Source organism: Chlorocebus sabaeus, chromosome 9 (assembly GCF_047675955.1).
Source record: "Chlorocebus sabaeus isolate Y175 chromosome 9, mChlSab1.0.hap1, whole genome shotgun sequence".
Classification (NCBI taxonomy): domain Eukaryota; kingdom Metazoa; phylum Chordata; class Mammalia; order Primates; family Cercopithecidae; genus Chlorocebus; species Chlorocebus sabaeus.
In genome coordinates this window covers 50,798,133-50,817,055 of record NC_132912.1, presented here as the reverse complement: position 1 = coordinate 50,817,055, position 18,923 = coordinate 50,798,133, and the positions used below count along the sequence as shown (strand labels likewise).

The 18,923-nt window shown below is 38.3% G+C and overlaps 1 protein-coding gene across 7 annotated transcripts in view; it reads right to left on the bottom strand.

Annotated features, from left to right (window-relative positions):
- The window catches only part of LOC103215829 (DNA excision repair protein ERCC-6), an 84,129-nt gene that overhangs the window by 28,759 nt on the left and 36,447 nt on the right, over positions 1 to 18,923 (bottom strand). For all 7 annotated transcript variants that reach the window (XM_007962576.3, XM_007962577.3, XM_038008905.2 and 4 more), the window contains 2 exons: positions 16,787 to 16,945; positions 9,374 to 9,509 (listed from right to left, as the gene is read on the bottom strand). In XM_007962576.3, coding sequence (XP_007960767.3) covers positions 9,374 to 9,509; positions 16,787 to 16,945 — 295 coding nt within the window. The remainder of the gene's footprint in view (positions 1 to 9,373; positions 9,510 to 16,786; positions 16,946 to 18,923) is intronic.

Genomic DNA, 18,923 nt, shown 5'->3' with positions numbered 1-18,923 from the left:
ATATACATATATTAAATTTTTATTTTTATTTTTTCAAAACATCCTTTGTGTCCATCCTTGTTAAAACAACAATGTGAATGGAAAATATATTAATTTAAAACAAAAGCAAGAAAATAAGAGAAAATCCAAAGACACACGGCAGACAAATCTAGGATCTCTAACAATGTATAACAGGAATTCCAGGACTGAGTGGAAAGGATATAAAAGCAATGATTTTAAAAAGATAGAAAAAAAGCCAGTACAGTGGCTTATACCTGTAATCCCAGCACTTTGGGAGGCTGAGGTGGGTGGATTGCTTGAGCCCAGGAGTTCGAGACCAGCCTAGGCAACATGGTGAAAGCCTATCTCTACTAAAAAATTTTAAAAGTTAGCTGGATATGGTGCCAAGCACCTGTAGTCCCATCTACTCAGGAGGCTGAGGTGGGAGGATCCCTTGAGCCCAGTAGGTCAAGGCTGCACTGAGCGGTGATGGCACCACTGTACTCCAGCCTGGGTGACAGTCAGAGTCTGTCTCAAAAAAAAAAAAAAAAAAAAGAAAATGATAGAAAACAATCTCCATAAATGGAGCCGAGATTTGAATCTACAGAACAAAACATCTCCCAGAGTGTCAGGCAGAGACACTAAAAAAAAGACATATCTGTAGACGTAGCTTACTAGATGTCTGAATTCCAAAAATAAATAAAAACAGCCAGGCAAAGTGGCTTATGCCTATAATCTCAGCACTTTGGGAAGCTGAGGGAGGAGGATCTCTTCAGGCCAGGAGTTCAAGACTAGCCTGAACAACAAAGCAAGACCTGTCTCTACAAAAAATAAAAAAATTAGCAGTGCATGGTGGTATAAGCAGTGCATGGTGGTATACAGCTGCAGTGCCAGCTACTCAGCAGGCTCAGGCAAGAAGATCCCTTGAGCTCAGGAGTTTGAGGCTACAGTGAGCTATGATCTCACTACTGCATTCCAGGCTGGGCGACGGCGTGAGATCCTGACTCAAAAGAGAAAAATACTTTTAAAAATAAGAAGAAAGTGTCATACATTCTAGTCAGAATGAAACAGAAAAAGAAAATATTCCCTTCAGATGAAAAGGACTGCCTGCATCAGACATCTTTTCTGTAGCACTAAAAATGTCCGAAGGCAAAGAGGAAAATCTTTACATAATTCTAAGAAAGAAAAGTGGTAACCATAGATTCTACATCAATCCAAACTAGCAGTCATGCTTGATGAAGAAAATAAACAAATTCCAGCTTCAGATAGGAAGGACTTGGAAGATCAGTCACCAACAGATTGGCTAGCTACTGTGCACTGTACCCAGACAGTGGAGTGGCGCAGTCGTGGACAAAGAGGAAGGCATGCACAGACGCCATGACCTGAAGAAAGACAGCAATGCTCCCGCCTCGTATCCTCACCACAGCCCATGCTCACAGCAGCTCCCCAAGGAAGGACAGAGGGGCCATCACTAACTCCATTTTACAGATGAGGGAACTGGGGTTGGAGATGGTAACTAATGTACCAGGTCATGCAGCTGCTAAGTGGTGGAGTCAGAATTCAAATGGAGAAAGGTAGCCAAATCCAAAGCTAGTACTACTGATATTAGGCTACACTACCTCCTACTAAAATATAAAAGAAAAAATTTAAAAAGAAGATTATATGTGATATACATACCATTTCTTAAAATAAATCATTAAAGCATAACAATAAAGCCTAAATATTAAACACTTAAATATGAATGAAACTGTTAAGAAATGATCTAAAATATTAAAAGGTATATATTTTTAAGTGTTACTGTAATTCCTATTTAGTTTCATGAAAGCTGCAGCGAGATTAAGGGAAAATAAAAGCGGACTAAAAATTCCACCCTGTCCAACGGTAGAATGGGACACAGGAAATTGATAGAGTTTAATTCTTAACCATGTCAGAAAAATATGTTAAAATACATTTGTCAAAACTTTAAGCTGATTACTGAGTAACAGTTGCTACTTCTACATAAATACTAGAAAATAAATAGAATGTAGAGCTCTCAAACCATTACAAGGAAAAATAATAGAAAATAGCAAAAATCAGGACAACAGAAAACAGAAAACAAGATATCAGGTTGCAGACTAAACCTGGTAACCCACCACATGACAGTGGGTTATTAACAGTGAGACATTCTACTGGGTAAGGCAAAAACCTAGCCTTCTGTTTAAAAGAGACCCAAATCAGACTGGTACTGAAAGGTGTAATATGGGAATTATCAAAGATATACCAAAGAAATGCAAACCAAAAAAGGGCAGGATTAGCAATATAAATATGAAACAAAAAGGAGTAAATAGAAAGGAATATTTTATATTTTAATGGGGATCCCACAAGAAGAAAAAAAAGCCATGAACCTTTACCTACCAAAACGCACAGCAATAAACACAAAAGCAGAGCCCTTAGAGCTGTCAAACTGACACACCCACAGCCTACCCAGAGAGCGGACCACAGCCTGAGAGAGAGTCAGATCAAAGAAAATAAAACATTTAAAAAGAGGATGCAAAGGATTTGAGTATCACCATCAGAGCTCCTTTTAACTGTGATCAGCAGCACGTTAGACTATACAAAGAATATTCATTCTTTACAAACACTCTATTAAGAAAAGATGAAATCAAAATGAGCAGTCAACTTAGCCTGCTAAAAAAGGAAAATGAGAGAATTAGTAAGATAAAAATTAGTGGGTACTAAAAAAAACTGGTAGAATTGATGAAGCAAATAATAACCCTTTGGAAAGACTAAACCAAACCAACCTCTGAAAAGTAAGTCAAAAGAACAGCCTGAGATGTACAGCATCAGAAATGTTAAAGGAACACAATTACAGATGTAGAGAATATGAAAGTGTTAAACAATATACATGCCACAAAATCTGAACATTTTGACAGATATGATAGCTAAAAAGTTCATTGCCAAAATGGACCCAAGAAAAATCAGACCAACAGAACGAACCAATACTGAACAATGTGAAAAAGATGTTATACTCTTCTCACCAAAAGTCTACCAGACCCAAAGGGGTTTTATGAGTAAAGTAGGAATAGATCCTATTACTGAAATTGTTCCAAAATATAGAAAAAGAATGGATTCCAAATCATTGTTACAAGGCTAGCAAACCCTGTTTTCGAAACTGACACAGCACACTTACATGTGTGCATACACGCCTCTAAACTAGAGATCCACTACTTTACAGATAAAACCTAGTAATATATTAACCTAATAAGGCTTATCACAGGAATACAAGAATAGCTATCAGGAAGCCTAACATAATTCATGTAATCACAATCATCTCATATAAATTTTATAAAATTCAACATCTTCAAAAAATGGTAATTTTGTATCTTCTTAAAGAACTAGGATTAAAATGTGTTTTAATTCAACAGAGTATAAAAGGGTACAACAAGAAAGGCTAAGAAAATCTTAAGGAACAAAATAAAGAAGGGACATTGTCTTCTCATATGTTGTAATTCATGTAACATTCAAAGAGTTAATACAATTGCTGCAGAGAATAACCACAATGCCTGGACCTATTAATAATTTGACAGGTGTGTGCCATATTTTTATTACTATTATGACTACTTCTCTTCCATCTTCCCATTCACAGAATTCAACACCTGCACAATACCATATTGAAGGCCACACCTGAAAGAACCATTTCCTAACTTCTGACCTCACAAGAATACAGCAATAAACACCTTGGAGTGCACAACGGCCTTAAAAACACACATACGGGTCCTTCAAGACTCCTTCGCACCAGCCCCACTCAGCTGCTGGTGCCAGTGAAGAAGGCAGTCTGCCCAGAGAAAAACTGTCCACCTCCAGCACCTCACCTGGTCAGACCTACGACCTTTAGAAGCCAAAGCCAAAATGAATTCTGGACATCACCTAGTGTAGCTGGAGCTTTCCCACAGTTATCAAATGAGACACCAAGCTTCTCAAATGTATACCACTGGAATGATGTTTAGTTTCTTATGCTTGTTTAAGGATTGAAGTTTATTTGGAAAATTCTAAATACTTTTATAGGTATAGAAATGTTAGCTATAGAAATACAAAACTTCGACTGTGTTCAGGAAGATGTATTAATGATTAACAAGAATTTAAAAGATGCTTATGTAAAAAGAACAAGAAATTGTTCAAAATGTCCCAACTGAAAATAAAATCTCCACTTAGCCACTGGGTAAAACCCCATCTAAGATCATTTATTATCACCTGATTCAATCACAGAATTCTATAGCTGCCTAGACTGGAGTTTCAATAACGGTGAATTGTTGAATATTATGGACGTCTCTATCCAAACACTTAAGACAAATCATCTCGGGCGGTTTCAAATTAAAAGCTTGTAAAATATGTAACCTCTCCTAGTTTTTGCAATTAATAGGGTACATCTGCAATTAGCCTGACTTACTGAATGCAGTGCTGTTGTCATTAAAAGATGTCTGTGAAAGTGCTGCTGTTATTATGCAGGCTCAAGAGACCAATCCCTCCTAGAGGGCAAACAGTGGACTGGTGGAAAACAACAGCCATAAATCACACTGTCAGGCGGCGGGGAGAGGAGTGAAGCACAGGCACATGAAGGCCATTCACAGGAAACACAGTACAGCCGCTTCCTAGGCAGGATTTACTGCACCTGTAATTAATTAAAATTTCCTTCAAGCTAAATCTTTAATAAACAAGGATTTGTGCTGACAATAAGGGAAAAAAAAAGGAGCTCCAGCAATACAATTTTACAACATACCTCGCAGAACAAGCCCAGCATCTATCATGTCGTCTATCAGGTGTATACACTGACTCTAAAGTTAATAGGAATGATACCACTTTGCATTCTACTATAATTCGTGCACTTAGAATGTGTCTGAAATATTTCAGATGCTTGAGGAATAATGTGGCTTTTTTTTTTTTTTTAAGTTTTTTACTCCCGTCTAGCTTTTTAAAAAGCCAAGTCTTTTTGCTCTAGTTTCAGAAAACAGGCCCTTTTAAAGAACGTCATGTTGACGGGAGTTTCATTGGATGGCCAAGTTTTTGTGTTATTTGCTTTTCTTTTTTTTTTTTTTTTTGAGACAGTCGCCCAGGCTGGAGTGTAGTGGCGTGATCTCAGCTCACTGCAAGCTCCGCCTCCCAGGTTCACGCCATTTTCCTGCCTCAGCCTCCCAAGTAGCTGGGACTACAGGTGCCTGCCACCACGCCCGGCTATTTTTTTGTATTTTTAGTAGAGACGGGGTTTCACCATGTGGCCAGGATGGTCTCGATCTTCTGACCTCGTGATCCGCCCGCCTCGGCCTCCCAAAGTGCTGGAATTACAGGCATGAGCCACCGCGCTGGGCCATTATTTGCTTGTTTAACCACACCTTGCACTTCACTGTTTCCATTTGGGGCCAAATGTATCTGAACACGAGAATAAAAGGTCTAAGTGATGTTGAATGACCACGAACATTTTTGATAAAGTACATGTGTACCTTCTCTCTAGACTACATATTGAGTCAATCAGCAATGCCTCATTCAGCATCTTTTCTTTTCCCAACCTCTGAGGTGAAGAGGCCTAAATATTCTTTGTTTCTAACAACAGCAAGAATTACCTGAGTAAATGTTACTATTAGGGACCACACTAAGCTCTTCATACATACATATTAACCCAAAAAGTTCTCACAAGTTTACCAAAACTTACCCATTTTACAGGTGATCAAATCAGGCTCAGAAAGGCAAGTGACTCGCCCAAGCTTGCAAAGTTATAAAACAGGAGATCCAAGATTCAAACCCTGGTCTTACAAGCACAAAACCAATGCACTTAAAACTGCATGCTCTTGTTGCTTCTCCCACTCTTATGCATCTACATGTCATGAATTGATTAAAATGAAACAAAACTCTTTAAATTACCTAAGATGTTACAGAACTACTAGAGCCTACATAGCAAAAAAAGGTAGGAGAGAGACAACTGTTTCAGAACATAAGCAATGTATCATTATATATCTTGCAATAAATTGAAAAAAGGATCCTTAATCATTAAATAAACTTTACAAGACAGTGCTAAAGATGTCACCACCTACTGTGAATTATGGGATAGGTATCACAAGACTGCCTTCTTTCATATCTCTTCATTTATTATATTTTCTTTCCCCAAGAAAACAGTTGGCTTTTTAAGATTAGTTAAAAACATCCTTTTTTTTTTTTTTTTTTTTTTTTTGAGCCCTAGCAACATCAAACACCTGAAATGCAGTGTTTCTGGTTGTTTTAACAAATAAATATTAATCAACTCACATGAAAGTTGCTCTATACTAGAAAAAAAGATCACAAAATATAATGAGAAAAAGGAAATCTTGAACTTTTATTAAATGAGATTTCAAGTGACCATTAAAAGAGATTCAGAAGCCTAAAAATTTCTTTATCAGATTTCATCATTTGGTTGAAACTATCAGCTGTATATTTTTTTGCATGGCTGCTGGGTGTGCATTTGACAATTCTAAATTATGCTGCCAATCAAAGACTATTAACAAAGATAACATAGCATCAAAGGGTGAGAGAGGTGGGAAGCTAAAGGGCAATCTGGGGAAGAAGAATGGTAGATGTGCTCAATTGAGAAATTGACCATTTGATATTTTTCCAAATGAAAAATTGTCATTTTTTATTTTTTTTTTTTTTTTTGAGACAGAGTCTCGCTCTGTCACCCAGGCTGGAGTGCAATGGCACAGTGTAGGCTCACTGCAATCTCCGCCTCCTGGGTCCAAGAGATTCTCCTGCCTCAGCCTCCCAAGTAGCTGGGACTACAGGCGCATGCCACCACACCCAGCTAATTTTTGTATTTTTAGTAGAGACAGGGTTTCACCATGTTGACCAGGCTGGTCTCAAATCCCTGAGCTCGTGATCCACCCGCCTCAGCCTCCCAGAGTGCTGGGATTACAGGTGTGAGCCACCATGCGTGGCCACTTTTCAAAATTTATGTCATACCAGCTACAACAAAGCATTTGGAAAATAAAGATAATCTACTTGAATGATAAAACAATTCTGGCATTATTATTCTTTTAAATATTTCTAAACAGAAATTCTCTTCCCTTCCCTGTTCTGTCCAGCATTGAATGTCCCAATGTCAGAGTACCATTATTAAATTTAGACAGGACAGCTGGTGGGCACACAAAGTTCATCCACTGCAAAAAGCAATCACAGCTGATAAGGAAGTCAGGCATTAGATGCTGAGTTAGAGGACGAATCACCATAAACAGAACTTTTGAAATATGAATAAGAAACACAGGCTCTATTGTAATTTAACACACATGTAAGCCAGCAGGTATGCATGTGTGGTGACAAAGATCTGCACATACAGAGAAGATTGAAGGTGCAGAGGAAGCAAATACCCCTTCAGTAGTTGAATCCAGAAACCAAAATTATGATCTTAGAAATGTCAATATCAAGGCCTATGGAAACTATTAATACATTTTCAATGTGTCATCACCACAAATAATAAGCCAATATTAACATTAATAAAAAGTAATAAACATAGCACTTCTAAGTCAAGAATATAGTTTGATACATATAAAAGTATATCTTTTTGATCTTTTGCCTAACAGTTTACATCTTTAGTGATCTAAGATACTTTATAATGGAAAAGGAACAGTAGGAAGAGAGTTAAGGGTTTGAATAAAAACACAAGAAAACTGTAATCCTGTTTTTCCTCAAAAGTTAATTAAGAATCTTCAAGTTAAAGTCCTTGGTAAACTGTAAAACACTGAAAAAATTATTAACCACCATATGTATGCATGCGTCTGTGAAGGTAAAACAACCTCAGAAGGTAAAACCACTGCAACCAAAAGTGAAATATCTCTTCTTAAAAGTTTGCCCTCCAAAGTTAAGGAGGCAAATTTCACCAAGTTCACTGTCAATTCTATTTCTATAATGAGTCCATGTATGTGGTTTACATGAAGGCAGTTCTTCAAACTATGGTGACAAAGGAACTGGAGGCAAGCTATGATCCAGGTAAAGGTGTCCAATACGCACACTTTACTACTCCAAAAGAAAATGAAAGGAAGAACATTTTTTTTAATTGCCTTTATAAGACAAACATCAGCTAATGAGTCCTGCTACAGGATTTTGCAGTACAAAACACTAAGAGATGTTAACAGATAACAGAAAAGAAAAAGGAACCACAAATGCTTTACAAGGATAGTGACAGGATAGTTTAAGGTTTGACAAACCATTTAAGGTTTGACTAGACAACAGTCTAAACTGTTATTATCTTCATATTGCTAAAAATCACTTCTTTTTATAACTCACAGCATTTACCCTAATTTATTAATTATCTTATCCAGTTTATTTTCCACTTATCACTTAAAATTCTGGGCAAAGTCAGTTGGTTTTAACAATAACAGTGTAAGCAAAATTCCATCTTGCCTTACTTGTGCTACCAAACCATAGATTTTTCTGAGTCACTTCTATCAAAAGCTTGCTTTTCCATGAACACAAAACAACAGGAATCCTGGAGTTTCACGGTCCCCGTGCATCTGACTCCGTGAGGCAAACACCCCATAGCCCTTGCAGCTGGCACTGCTTTCCTGGGCCCTGAGAACTCACTCAAGAGCTCAGAAGACTCAGGAAAGAAAGAACTAGCTCCTAAGAGACTGCTGCTTCTCCTCAATAATGTAACCTGCAAATTCACAGTGAAACTGTGTGATTATTATTTATTCAGCAAATGCTTAGGGGTCACCTGGGATACAAAAATGAATCAGACACAGTCCCTACTCAACAGAGCTCACAGTCTGGATGGTTAGAGAGATGAGAAGAAAAAAGGAAGAACACAACGTATCTATGCTACCCACAGGTGCACAGATAAAGCTCCTTTTCGATACTGTGATGTTACCAAACTATAAGTGAAGAAATACAACTGTCAATACATGACGATCAAGGATTCGGGGAACAAAACACAACTAAAAAGCAACAACACTTGGGAAATTCTCAAAATGGAAGGTTTCTTCTTTCACTCATCAAAAACAGATTTTAAATGCATATTAACAAATGCATTTACCAATTAAGAGTTGTTATTCTACTTCCATATCCACTTTCCTAAAACTGTTTAAAGCCGCTAATGCCCAAAGTCTCTCCTTACTGGACGCAGCCACCTGTGCAACCAGGCTTGTGCCCTGTCTGAGATGATTCATATTTCACTGGACAACAGGCATGTCACAACACCACCACAGACTGTTGGAACAATAAGACCTATATTCATAACTGTTCTGAAAACACAGAGCTCTAAAGTAAGTCAATAATAAAATAAATGCACAGGAAAAAAACAGGAATATACATTTGAGAAACACATGGATCAGAGAAAAACCAAATATGTAAAATGGAGAGCATTAAAACAAAACAAAAAGGTATTGAAATATTATGTTACCTTTTTGTGGGTATAGGAACCGGTTTCATGTAGAATTGCCACTCTGAATGGAGGCCACCACGTGTGAAATTCCTTCACCCACTGATGCATCACTGTTGTTGGACAGACAATTACAGTTGGACCCAACCCCTCAAACCTGCATCCAAACGTCCAAGAAGAAAACAACCATGAAAGAGCATATACAGTCATTAACTGCTGAAAAGATCCCCCAAAACAACAAACAAAAAACTTAGTTCAAAAAAAAAATGCTAACTATGGAAATTTATTGATATTTTCTTTAAGAAAAAGTTACTGAGGTTAAAACCCAGTAAGTAAAATCTCTATAATCCCATTGATTAATTAGTGGATGTAGGTGTTAAGAGAAAACACTAAATTATATATTGAGATACAACATCTATAGTAACATAAAAGAAAATCAAACAAACATTATTTAACAAAAATACTCTTCTTTTCCCTTCTACTACAGATTAGTGAAGTTTTTATACATTAGTGAAGTGTTTCTTAACCTAACTGAACATAACAGGATCTTAAATTTGTCTGAAGCTTTATAGTCTACCAAGAGTTTTCAACCCACAGAATTTCAATCTCGTTGCCCTAGGAAGCAAGCAGGCCAGAAATGCTCCACTGATGCAGGCTCAGAAGGCTGGCATGGCACAGGTGACACGGCTACCAGGGGACAGAGGGCTGCCTAGCAGCCAGTCTTCACTTACTGCAGCCTGTCCTCACTACACCATCCTGCCTGCTCCTCCACACCACAACAGCACCATGGAGGAGCACCGCAGTGGGTGTTCTCTCCTGGGAAGCCCACACCAACCGAGTATGAGCTAGCACTGCTGTGTGGGCAGGTGGCTGGGCAGCAAAATCAAGAGCCTTAAAGGCACTCATGCATTGACCCAGCAATCCCAATACAAACATTTACACAATGGGATACACACTGGAGCATTTTTACTGCAGAAAAAGTGGGCGCTACCCATGTCCATAGAGAAGACGGAAGCTGAATGAACTATCCCATTTCTTTAAAAAGCATGGGCCAGGGGTTAGGGGCACTGCCTGGATCTGAATCCCAGCTCTGCACACATTGTATGATCTCGGGCACACTATTTAACCTCTGGAAACCTCAGTTTTTCATTTTCAAATGGGAATAATAACAGTATTGATCTTATAGGGTTATTAAGAAGATTAAATCAGTTAACATCTGTAAAGTGCTTAAAACAGGACCATATAGAAAATACTGTGAGATTCTGTTAAATAAGATGGAATATCATATAACTATTAAAATCATTTTGAAGAAGTTAATAAACTAGAAAAATGTTCATCATAATTTTTAAAAATTATTTATGGAAACATCCCAATTTCCTTAGACATAGGTATAGGTGGAGAAACTGGTTGTGGCCATTGTCTCAACATCCATTCCCCTCTCTCTTTTTCCTGAAGAATCAGATTTCTGCAGGTGCGCCTCCTTCTTCCTTCCCGCAGACACAGTTTATGGGACTCTGACCACTGCTTGGCTCAGGAGCAGGAATCTTGACTCATCTACAACCTGTCAGTGCATGGTACCCCCCCGAAACTCTCACTAGTCCATGAAGCTGGCCTGGCAAGACTGACCAACTTTGTAAGGAAGAATTACATTCTAGGTTGGGAGAGACTTTTCTCTCCTGGTCTTTCTAGCTACATGGACAGACCAATGGTCGCTGGGTTACAGTGGTAAGGAGATCTAATGATTACAAGGAGACCTGGCCTTAGGCAAAAATTAAAGTATCTGGGTCCCTGAAGACATCACTGAACTGCTGATCACGCTGTGTCCACAGCCTCCCCCTCTGTAGGTTTCTAGGTGTACCATACATTTGTGAATGTTTAACCCAATTTGAGGCCAGGTTTCACTTAGGTGCAGTCAAATATCCCGATACATCCTACACTGTATTCCCTGTCCGCATCTGCACTCCTCCTGCCCTTCTGGGACAATGGGACAAGTGTCCCTTTTCTTGTTTGAGACCAATCCCTTTAGCTAAGCTCTTGAGCTTATATCTCCACAAGCAACGTTGCCATTAATGTAGCCAATTTATCTTCAGTCTTGCTGTAGGTTGGGTGCCAGTCAGTGCATAAGATGAAAATTAAGCAGAAGTCAAAACTAACCATGGCAACCTCTTCAACAACACTCAGCTCATGTTACAAGAGGCAACTAAAAACTGGGACTGACTGAGGGTATCATACGGCCACATGCCTGCCTTTCACACACCTGGAACAGAGTCACTGCACTCTGCACACAGTCATCCCTCCCCTCCACTCCCTTTTCCTGCCCCACAAAGATGTTGACTGTGTGAAGCCAAATGCACATACATTACTCCACTGTATACACTATCCCCATTCTATCTCACTAATTCCCACAATTTCAATTCTAGATGCTGGTAATGCCAAATCTAGGTCTCCAGCCTAGATTTAGAGTTCACTCTTCTGAACTCCAAACCACCACACACTAGATACCTCACTGCTGATATCCCCATAGCACCACACACCATCCTCCCTTACCTGGCTGTCTCCCATCCCCATGCTTCCAAACCAATGGACAGAACTGTCTCCCACTGTCCAGGTGCCCAAATCAGAAACCTAGGCCTCATCCTTGAGCAGACCTGCTTGCTCTCCACCATGAGCAACCTACACTGAGTTCACATCATTTTTACCTCCTGAATCCTTTCAGTCACAATATCTCTCCATCTACACTGTTACTATGCCAGTTCCCAGCCACTCTCCTCTCTCATCTGGCTTACTGCATCTTCAAGGATGATTATTTCAAACAGTAAAATTTGAATTCCTCATCCCCTCACTTCAAAGCCTCTAATGGCTGCCCACTGCTCTTGGGACAGAGATTAAACACCTGGATTTGGCCTACAAGGCGACAAAGACTGACCTCTGCTCAGCTCTCCTGCCTTACCTCTCACTGCCACTATCCTAACACTTGCTCCTGTGGCCAGCAGCCCACCAGCCTGAACCGTCTTCCCTCCCTTCAATCGACCTTCACCTTGTCCTGGTTACCCTCTTACCCCTCCAGTTACCTTCTACTCAACATTCAGATCTCTAGCTTCCTCAACAAAGCCTTCCCTGTCCCTTTCTCTGTAAACAAGTTAAGGACTCTTCTTTAGTGCACTCCACATTAACCCTTTACTGTAATTGTATGAGATCCTCCCTAAACTCTGTGAGAGAAGAGATAATCTCTTCTTCAAATGATCTCAATGCCTACCTAATGGCAAGCAATTAAAGAATACTGGCTTTATTAAATTAAAACATTTTTTAAGATTGGAAGAAAATACATCAACATGCTAAAAGAGATTATTTCAGAGTTGGGGAAACATAAGTGATTTTTGTTTCCTTACTAGAGCTCAGAAATAAATGATTCCTGAACTTAAAACAATTTTTGGCTGGGTGCAGTGGCTCACGCCTGTAATCCCATCACTTTGGGAGGCCAAGGCGGGTGGATCACCTGAAGTCAGGAGTTCGAGACCAGCCTGGCCAACATGGTGAAATCCCGTCTCTACCTCAACTACAAAAATTAGCCGGTGTGGTGGCGAGTGTCTGTAATCCCAGCTGCTTGGGACGCTGAAGCATGAGAATCGCTTGAACCCGGGAGGCGGAGGTTACAGTGAGCTGAGACTGCGCCACTGCACTCCAGCCCGGGCGACAAGAGCAAGACTCTGTCTCAAAACAAACAAACAAAAAAAAATACAACTTTTACAAATAACTAAAGAGTAAATCATACAGTGCTTGAAATATTAAAAATCATCTACTATACAACTGAAAAATAATCTGTAGTTCTATAGAAAAATAACGAAACTTTGGTCAAGCCCTAACTTAAATGAGGCCTACCCTTATACTCCAACGTGACAAAATACCTGTCTACTTTGAAACTCTCCCTGCCTCCAGCTACAGTCACTACTGTCCCTGCCCTTCAACTGGGTGGAAAGGGTCAGACTACAAGAAGCCAGAGGCTACAGGAGACTCTGACACTCTTCCTACAGAGTTTCTAAGCTATGCTCCTCACCAAGACAGGGCCTCTCTAGGCACCCCTCGAGCTCCCTGAGGAGAGTGGGACTCTGCCCTGGCCCCTTCCGTGGCAGCAAGCCTTTCTAAAAGGATTAAATTCACCAGCTTCTTTCTGTCCTCCAAGGGGAATAAAAGAGTTATCATCAATATACACTTAGCAGGGATTAGGAAACAACCAATCAAAAGCTGTCTAAAATATTTTTACAACAAACTCACATTCAAATAAGCATAAATACATGTATATGTTTTTTCAAGTTATACAGTATTTTTTTCTCTTTTATAATATGCCTTCTGCAAACTGCTACATTGATGACTCACATTTTGTTATTTAAGGCTAGTATATTCTTCTGGCTGAACATCTATCTGGCATTATCATGACGCCCTTTAATTTCTGCCATTTTCCCTCTAGTAGAAAAATTTGGAGATTTTCATGCTGAGTTGAGATCTAGAAGCAGACCTAGATTGTTGCTGGACCACAGCAGGACAATCAACTCCATTAACAGTCACATCGTCAACTGAACCACCCTTTCCTAACCCCTAATTCCAGTGAGATGAACTTGAGTAATGGCTAAGTGTACTACAGTGATTAGCATCAATTACCAAACAGACTACAATTCCTTTAATCTTTGATTACCATTGATTACCTAACAAATTTAGGGCAAGCCAATAGCTCCATGGTCAAATATATCAACCTGCAAGATGGAAATCTGCTAGTCATACCCAGAACTTACCAGGAACAACAAAGTAAAATATTTATCCTTGAAAGTTTATTAAATTTAGTAACATTATAAATTAACAAAATGATATCCAAGACTTTAAAAAATTAACTGAAGTTTGAAAAGTCAAATTATTTCCTTTTCATTGTAAGATTGAGGGGCCTATCATTATAATATGAATGGCAAAGTGAAAAGAAGGTGGCGTATCTATTATGAACGGGGAACACAGAAACCAGTATAGATGTTTATTAACCATATGTAATATGCTTCTCTGTCTTCTAGAAACACACATACAAAACACATTTTTAAAAAACAACAAATCAAACTTCTTTTACCATGAAGTTTCTTGGTATCACAGAGACAGTTTCCACTTCAATGTTCATGGTCTTTAAAATTACAACACTAAAATCATCTCAAATTAGGGCCCCTCTACAGTTTGTAAGAGTTCACAGGAAATATACATAGCCAATGAGGCAATAACAGCTCACACAGAACTTCATTTGACCTTAAGAGCTATTTTTCTGTAAGACATAAATATAGAGAACTCCCAAATTCATCTGGTTCCAGAGGAGGGTGTTATAAAGTTGTTAGGAAGATGTGGTCCAGTCTGCCCTGGTACATATGAACGGAGGGGACCACAATCCTCTGTAAATTTCCACTCATGAGGAGCCCAGGTGTTTGTGATGCAGCACCACATTCTCGCAAGCCACTTCCACCAATACCATCTTAATAAAGACAATCTGGGATGTAGTCCAATATGCCACATTATTTCATTATAGAGAAGAGGATATAAGCATTGATAGTTAATTGATTACAGCTGTTGTTCATTATTAGCCTTGACTTCATTCTTAGTAGGATTGTCACCACCCAAGAGAGCATGTTTTAATTTTTAGATCAAAACTACACTGCAGGGATGACTTTAGGTTTCCCAGGACCCGAGCATTAGATTCCACGTGAGTTTGATGATAATAGGAAGGGAAGCAAAGAAAAGAAATGGGAAATAAGAAAATCCCAGAAACCATTTTAAGGAAAGAAAGAGTCCTAGAAACCATTTGGAGGAGTTTGGGGTAGTCTAGTTACCAAAAACACCCAATAGAGTTGCAGAAAACAAGCCAACCAAAGAGCTTATTTGAAACAGAAAAAGCATTTTATTTGAAACAGAAAAAGCATATTAAAAAAATAAAGTCATAGATAAGACAACACTAAATGCCCACTTTCAACTTCAACTTTTCCTTAGATCTGGAATGTTTTCACATGCTTCCAAGCAAAATGTAATAGAATTCTCATATTTGAAAAAAAATCCCCTGCTTCAATACAACTTCCTTGTAACAACAACAACAAAACGTTTAGCATTTAAAAATCTCCGAGTGTTTTCTTCCCCTTCCTACATCTATATAAATGCAACTGGGGTTCTAAAATATTCTAAAACTCCAAACACTCCTCACAGAAGTATTGATCTGCTAACTTAACGAAAATAGTTAGAAATAAAAAGAAAACACTAAACTCTAGAGACTAAAGAAACAAGATCTTGACTCAGTTTATGGTTCATATTTGGCTCTCTACTAAGCATTTTGTTGCTGATGAGCTGGAGTGTAGGAAGAACTTTGGGCACTTGCTGACTTCAGGCACACTGACACTACTGTAAAGACTAAATCATATGTAGTGAGTGTCTGAGGTTTCCAGGGCACACCCCTCTAGCAAATACCTTGCTCCTACTCTTTACATAAGCCCTGAAACACAAGGAGCTTGGACTTATCTGGGTTCAATATGATGAAATATCCTACATAATTTACCTACCAATATTTTTACCAATATCAATTTCTATAAAGTCAATTTACAGTTTAAATATGGAAGTGCTCATAGTACTTTCTTTCAAAACAAAGTATTTCAGTCCTACCACACCAAACAGATTAAATGCTTATTCTTCTGAAATACAAAAGCCTTAATAGTTTATTTAAATTTCTAAAGAGAAGAAAGATTAACATCTAAACACAGTTTTCTACCATTTTAGGTAGTCACTTAGGTTTTGGCCTTAGAATTTATTACATAAAGTTCATAGATTGGGAAAGGCAGAAAGCACAAGGATCAGACAAGTAACTTCATTCAAAAACAAAAGAGAGAGCAAGCCATCTAGAAATGCTATCATGTACACTCATTATAAAGGAAATTAGGGAGAATGGCTTCTTCAAAGCTCCAGCTCTCCCCATGAATAGACTTTGTACTTACTGTAATGCTCACCTGGTCTCCTGCCAGAACAACTATTTTAATGCAAAATTTAATAAATGGAACTAAAGGTATTATGTCTAATTTAAAATTCCATATTGTGTAAACTATTGATATTAACATAATTGAGTTTGTAAACAATCCATTTGTAGAAGCTAACCTTAGACATCGTATTGACCCAAAATATCTAGTGGGGCTCATCTGCAAAATGAAGCATCAATGCCTGGAATTCATTAAAAGTGTTACATGTTTAATTTCTCCTGCCCTACAGCTCCATTGTCTCGTAAAATTTTTCCTTTGATGTCCCCCACTAAAAGAATTAAAGGAATATTGTAATTGAAATATCATCAATAATTCACAAGACCCTCCTCCACAGCAATACATCTGATGAAATATTAATTGAGCTCCACAGACTGACAGTCTGCAGAGGAGCACTTGCCTGTAATTTGAACCACGAGTCCTGATCTTGCTGTAGCTCAGACCTGCCAAGAAGGCAATTATCTGGATGGTCTTGCCCAATCCCATTTCGTCTCCCAGAATTCCTCCTGCCTGCTGGCAGTGCAATTCCCACAGCCACCTAACACCTGTCTGCTGGTACCTACAACAACAAACACCAACAAGAAAAGAGAAAATGGCAAATGGTGGATAATACAGATCATAACAGAAAGTACTCATGAATTAATCATTTGGCTAGGTTCTAGTACCAGTCAGAGAAACATGCGGGATGTGTGTTTTACATGAGTATTATATTTATAAGGTCATACATTTTTGATCACCTAGGCATAAAATCACAAATTTTTCTTTACAAAACGTTAACACATTTCTAATTAAACTGATAGATGGGGTAATTAGAGACTATTTCCTTTCTTTTCAACATTAGAAATAGCTTGCTAAACAAGCATAAACTTACTATTTTTCACTCACTTTCTGGGGGAAAAAAATCCCAAACATTTTTCATAAGGTTCCATTAATTTTTCTACAAAAAAGAGGCACTAATGTCTATTTTTTCAATCTGAATAGCATCAAAAAAGCAGGACAGAGAACACCACAACCTACAGCTTATACTGTTGAAAAGTCACTTGGTAATCATATTATCTTTTAATAGAAAAAACTAAATTTTAAGGTCATAAACAAGTCTGAATAATAGGGCTGCTCTCAAAATTAGGACATAACAGATGATTCTGTCATATTACTAGCAGATGCAAAAAAGAACAGTTTAGAGACTCAACAATACAAAAGGTCTTTTTAATATTTCAAAGCAGAAATTGATTCAGGGAGTTTACCATAGGTATAAAAAGATCATAGCTATTAAGATTTTAAATAAGGAATACGGGCCAAAGAGAAATAATTTAAACCACCCCCGGCCCCGCAAAAAGTAGAAGTTAATATTTTTCTTTCTCCATCAATGATATGTTTAATCTAAAACCTAAAAATAAAGTTAAAAAAGGAAAAATACAAAAAAATTTTCTGAGACTGGAAGAAACACTTAACAACAGGGAATGGTATGAAGATTATATCCCAAGTTACAAAATCTAAAGCAAATACCACTTGAATTAAAAGATGATGGGTTAGATGAGGTGGCTCATGCCTGTAAATCCCAACACTTTGGGAAGCCAAAGCAGGAGGATCACTTAAGCCCAGGAGTTTAAGACCAGCCTGGGCAACATAGTGAGATCTCATCTCTACCAGAAAAAAAAAAAAGTTAGCCTGGAGTGGTGGCACATGCCTGTGGTCCCAGCTACTTAGGAGGCTAAGGTGAGAGGACTGCTTGAGCCATGGAGGATGAAACTGCAGTGAACCATGATTGCACCACTGGATTCCAAACTGGGCAACAGAGTGAGATCCCATCTCTAATAAATAAATAAATAAATGATGCAAGATAAAGGATTTTTTTTTTCAAAGAAAATATCAAGGCTAATGGGCTATCCATCTTAAAATAAGACGGTTTTGTTGTTTTGCTGCCCAAATATTTACTATCTGGTACCTGGTATGTCTACCTAAAATCTCATTTTGGACTTCAGCTCATTTAACTGGTTTTATTTAATCTCCTCTCAGTAAATATATCATAATTAACTTTCTCCCAGTATTTTGCAAAGCAATTCTAGAAGTTTGACTCTAGCTGTTCCATTATTACCTATTACATAATGAAAACTCTGAATGAGAATTTTGCTGCTTATTAAGTCTGCTAATTATAATACACACACTGGATATGCACCTTGGAGAAAAGGACTAAAAATCAAAACATGATGAAGTCTAGTACAGATATAAGATCATTCAATTTGGGAAGAAGGACAAATTCCAAAAATATGTGGTATATAATCAGAGAATAATGGCTACCACTTAAGGAGCCGGCTGCTGAGGAGGCACAGGCCAGGTGGTTTGGACACAGCCTCACAATCAACCTGCACAAAGGAGATTATCAGCACACTTTATCACTAGGAAACAAAAGCTCAGAATGGTTAAGTAACTTGCCAAAGGTCACATTGCTAGAAAAAAATGAGCAAGCCAGAGCTGAAATCCAGAACTGTATGTTTCCAAAGTGATTCTAGAAATGATCTAGACCAATAGTTGTCAGC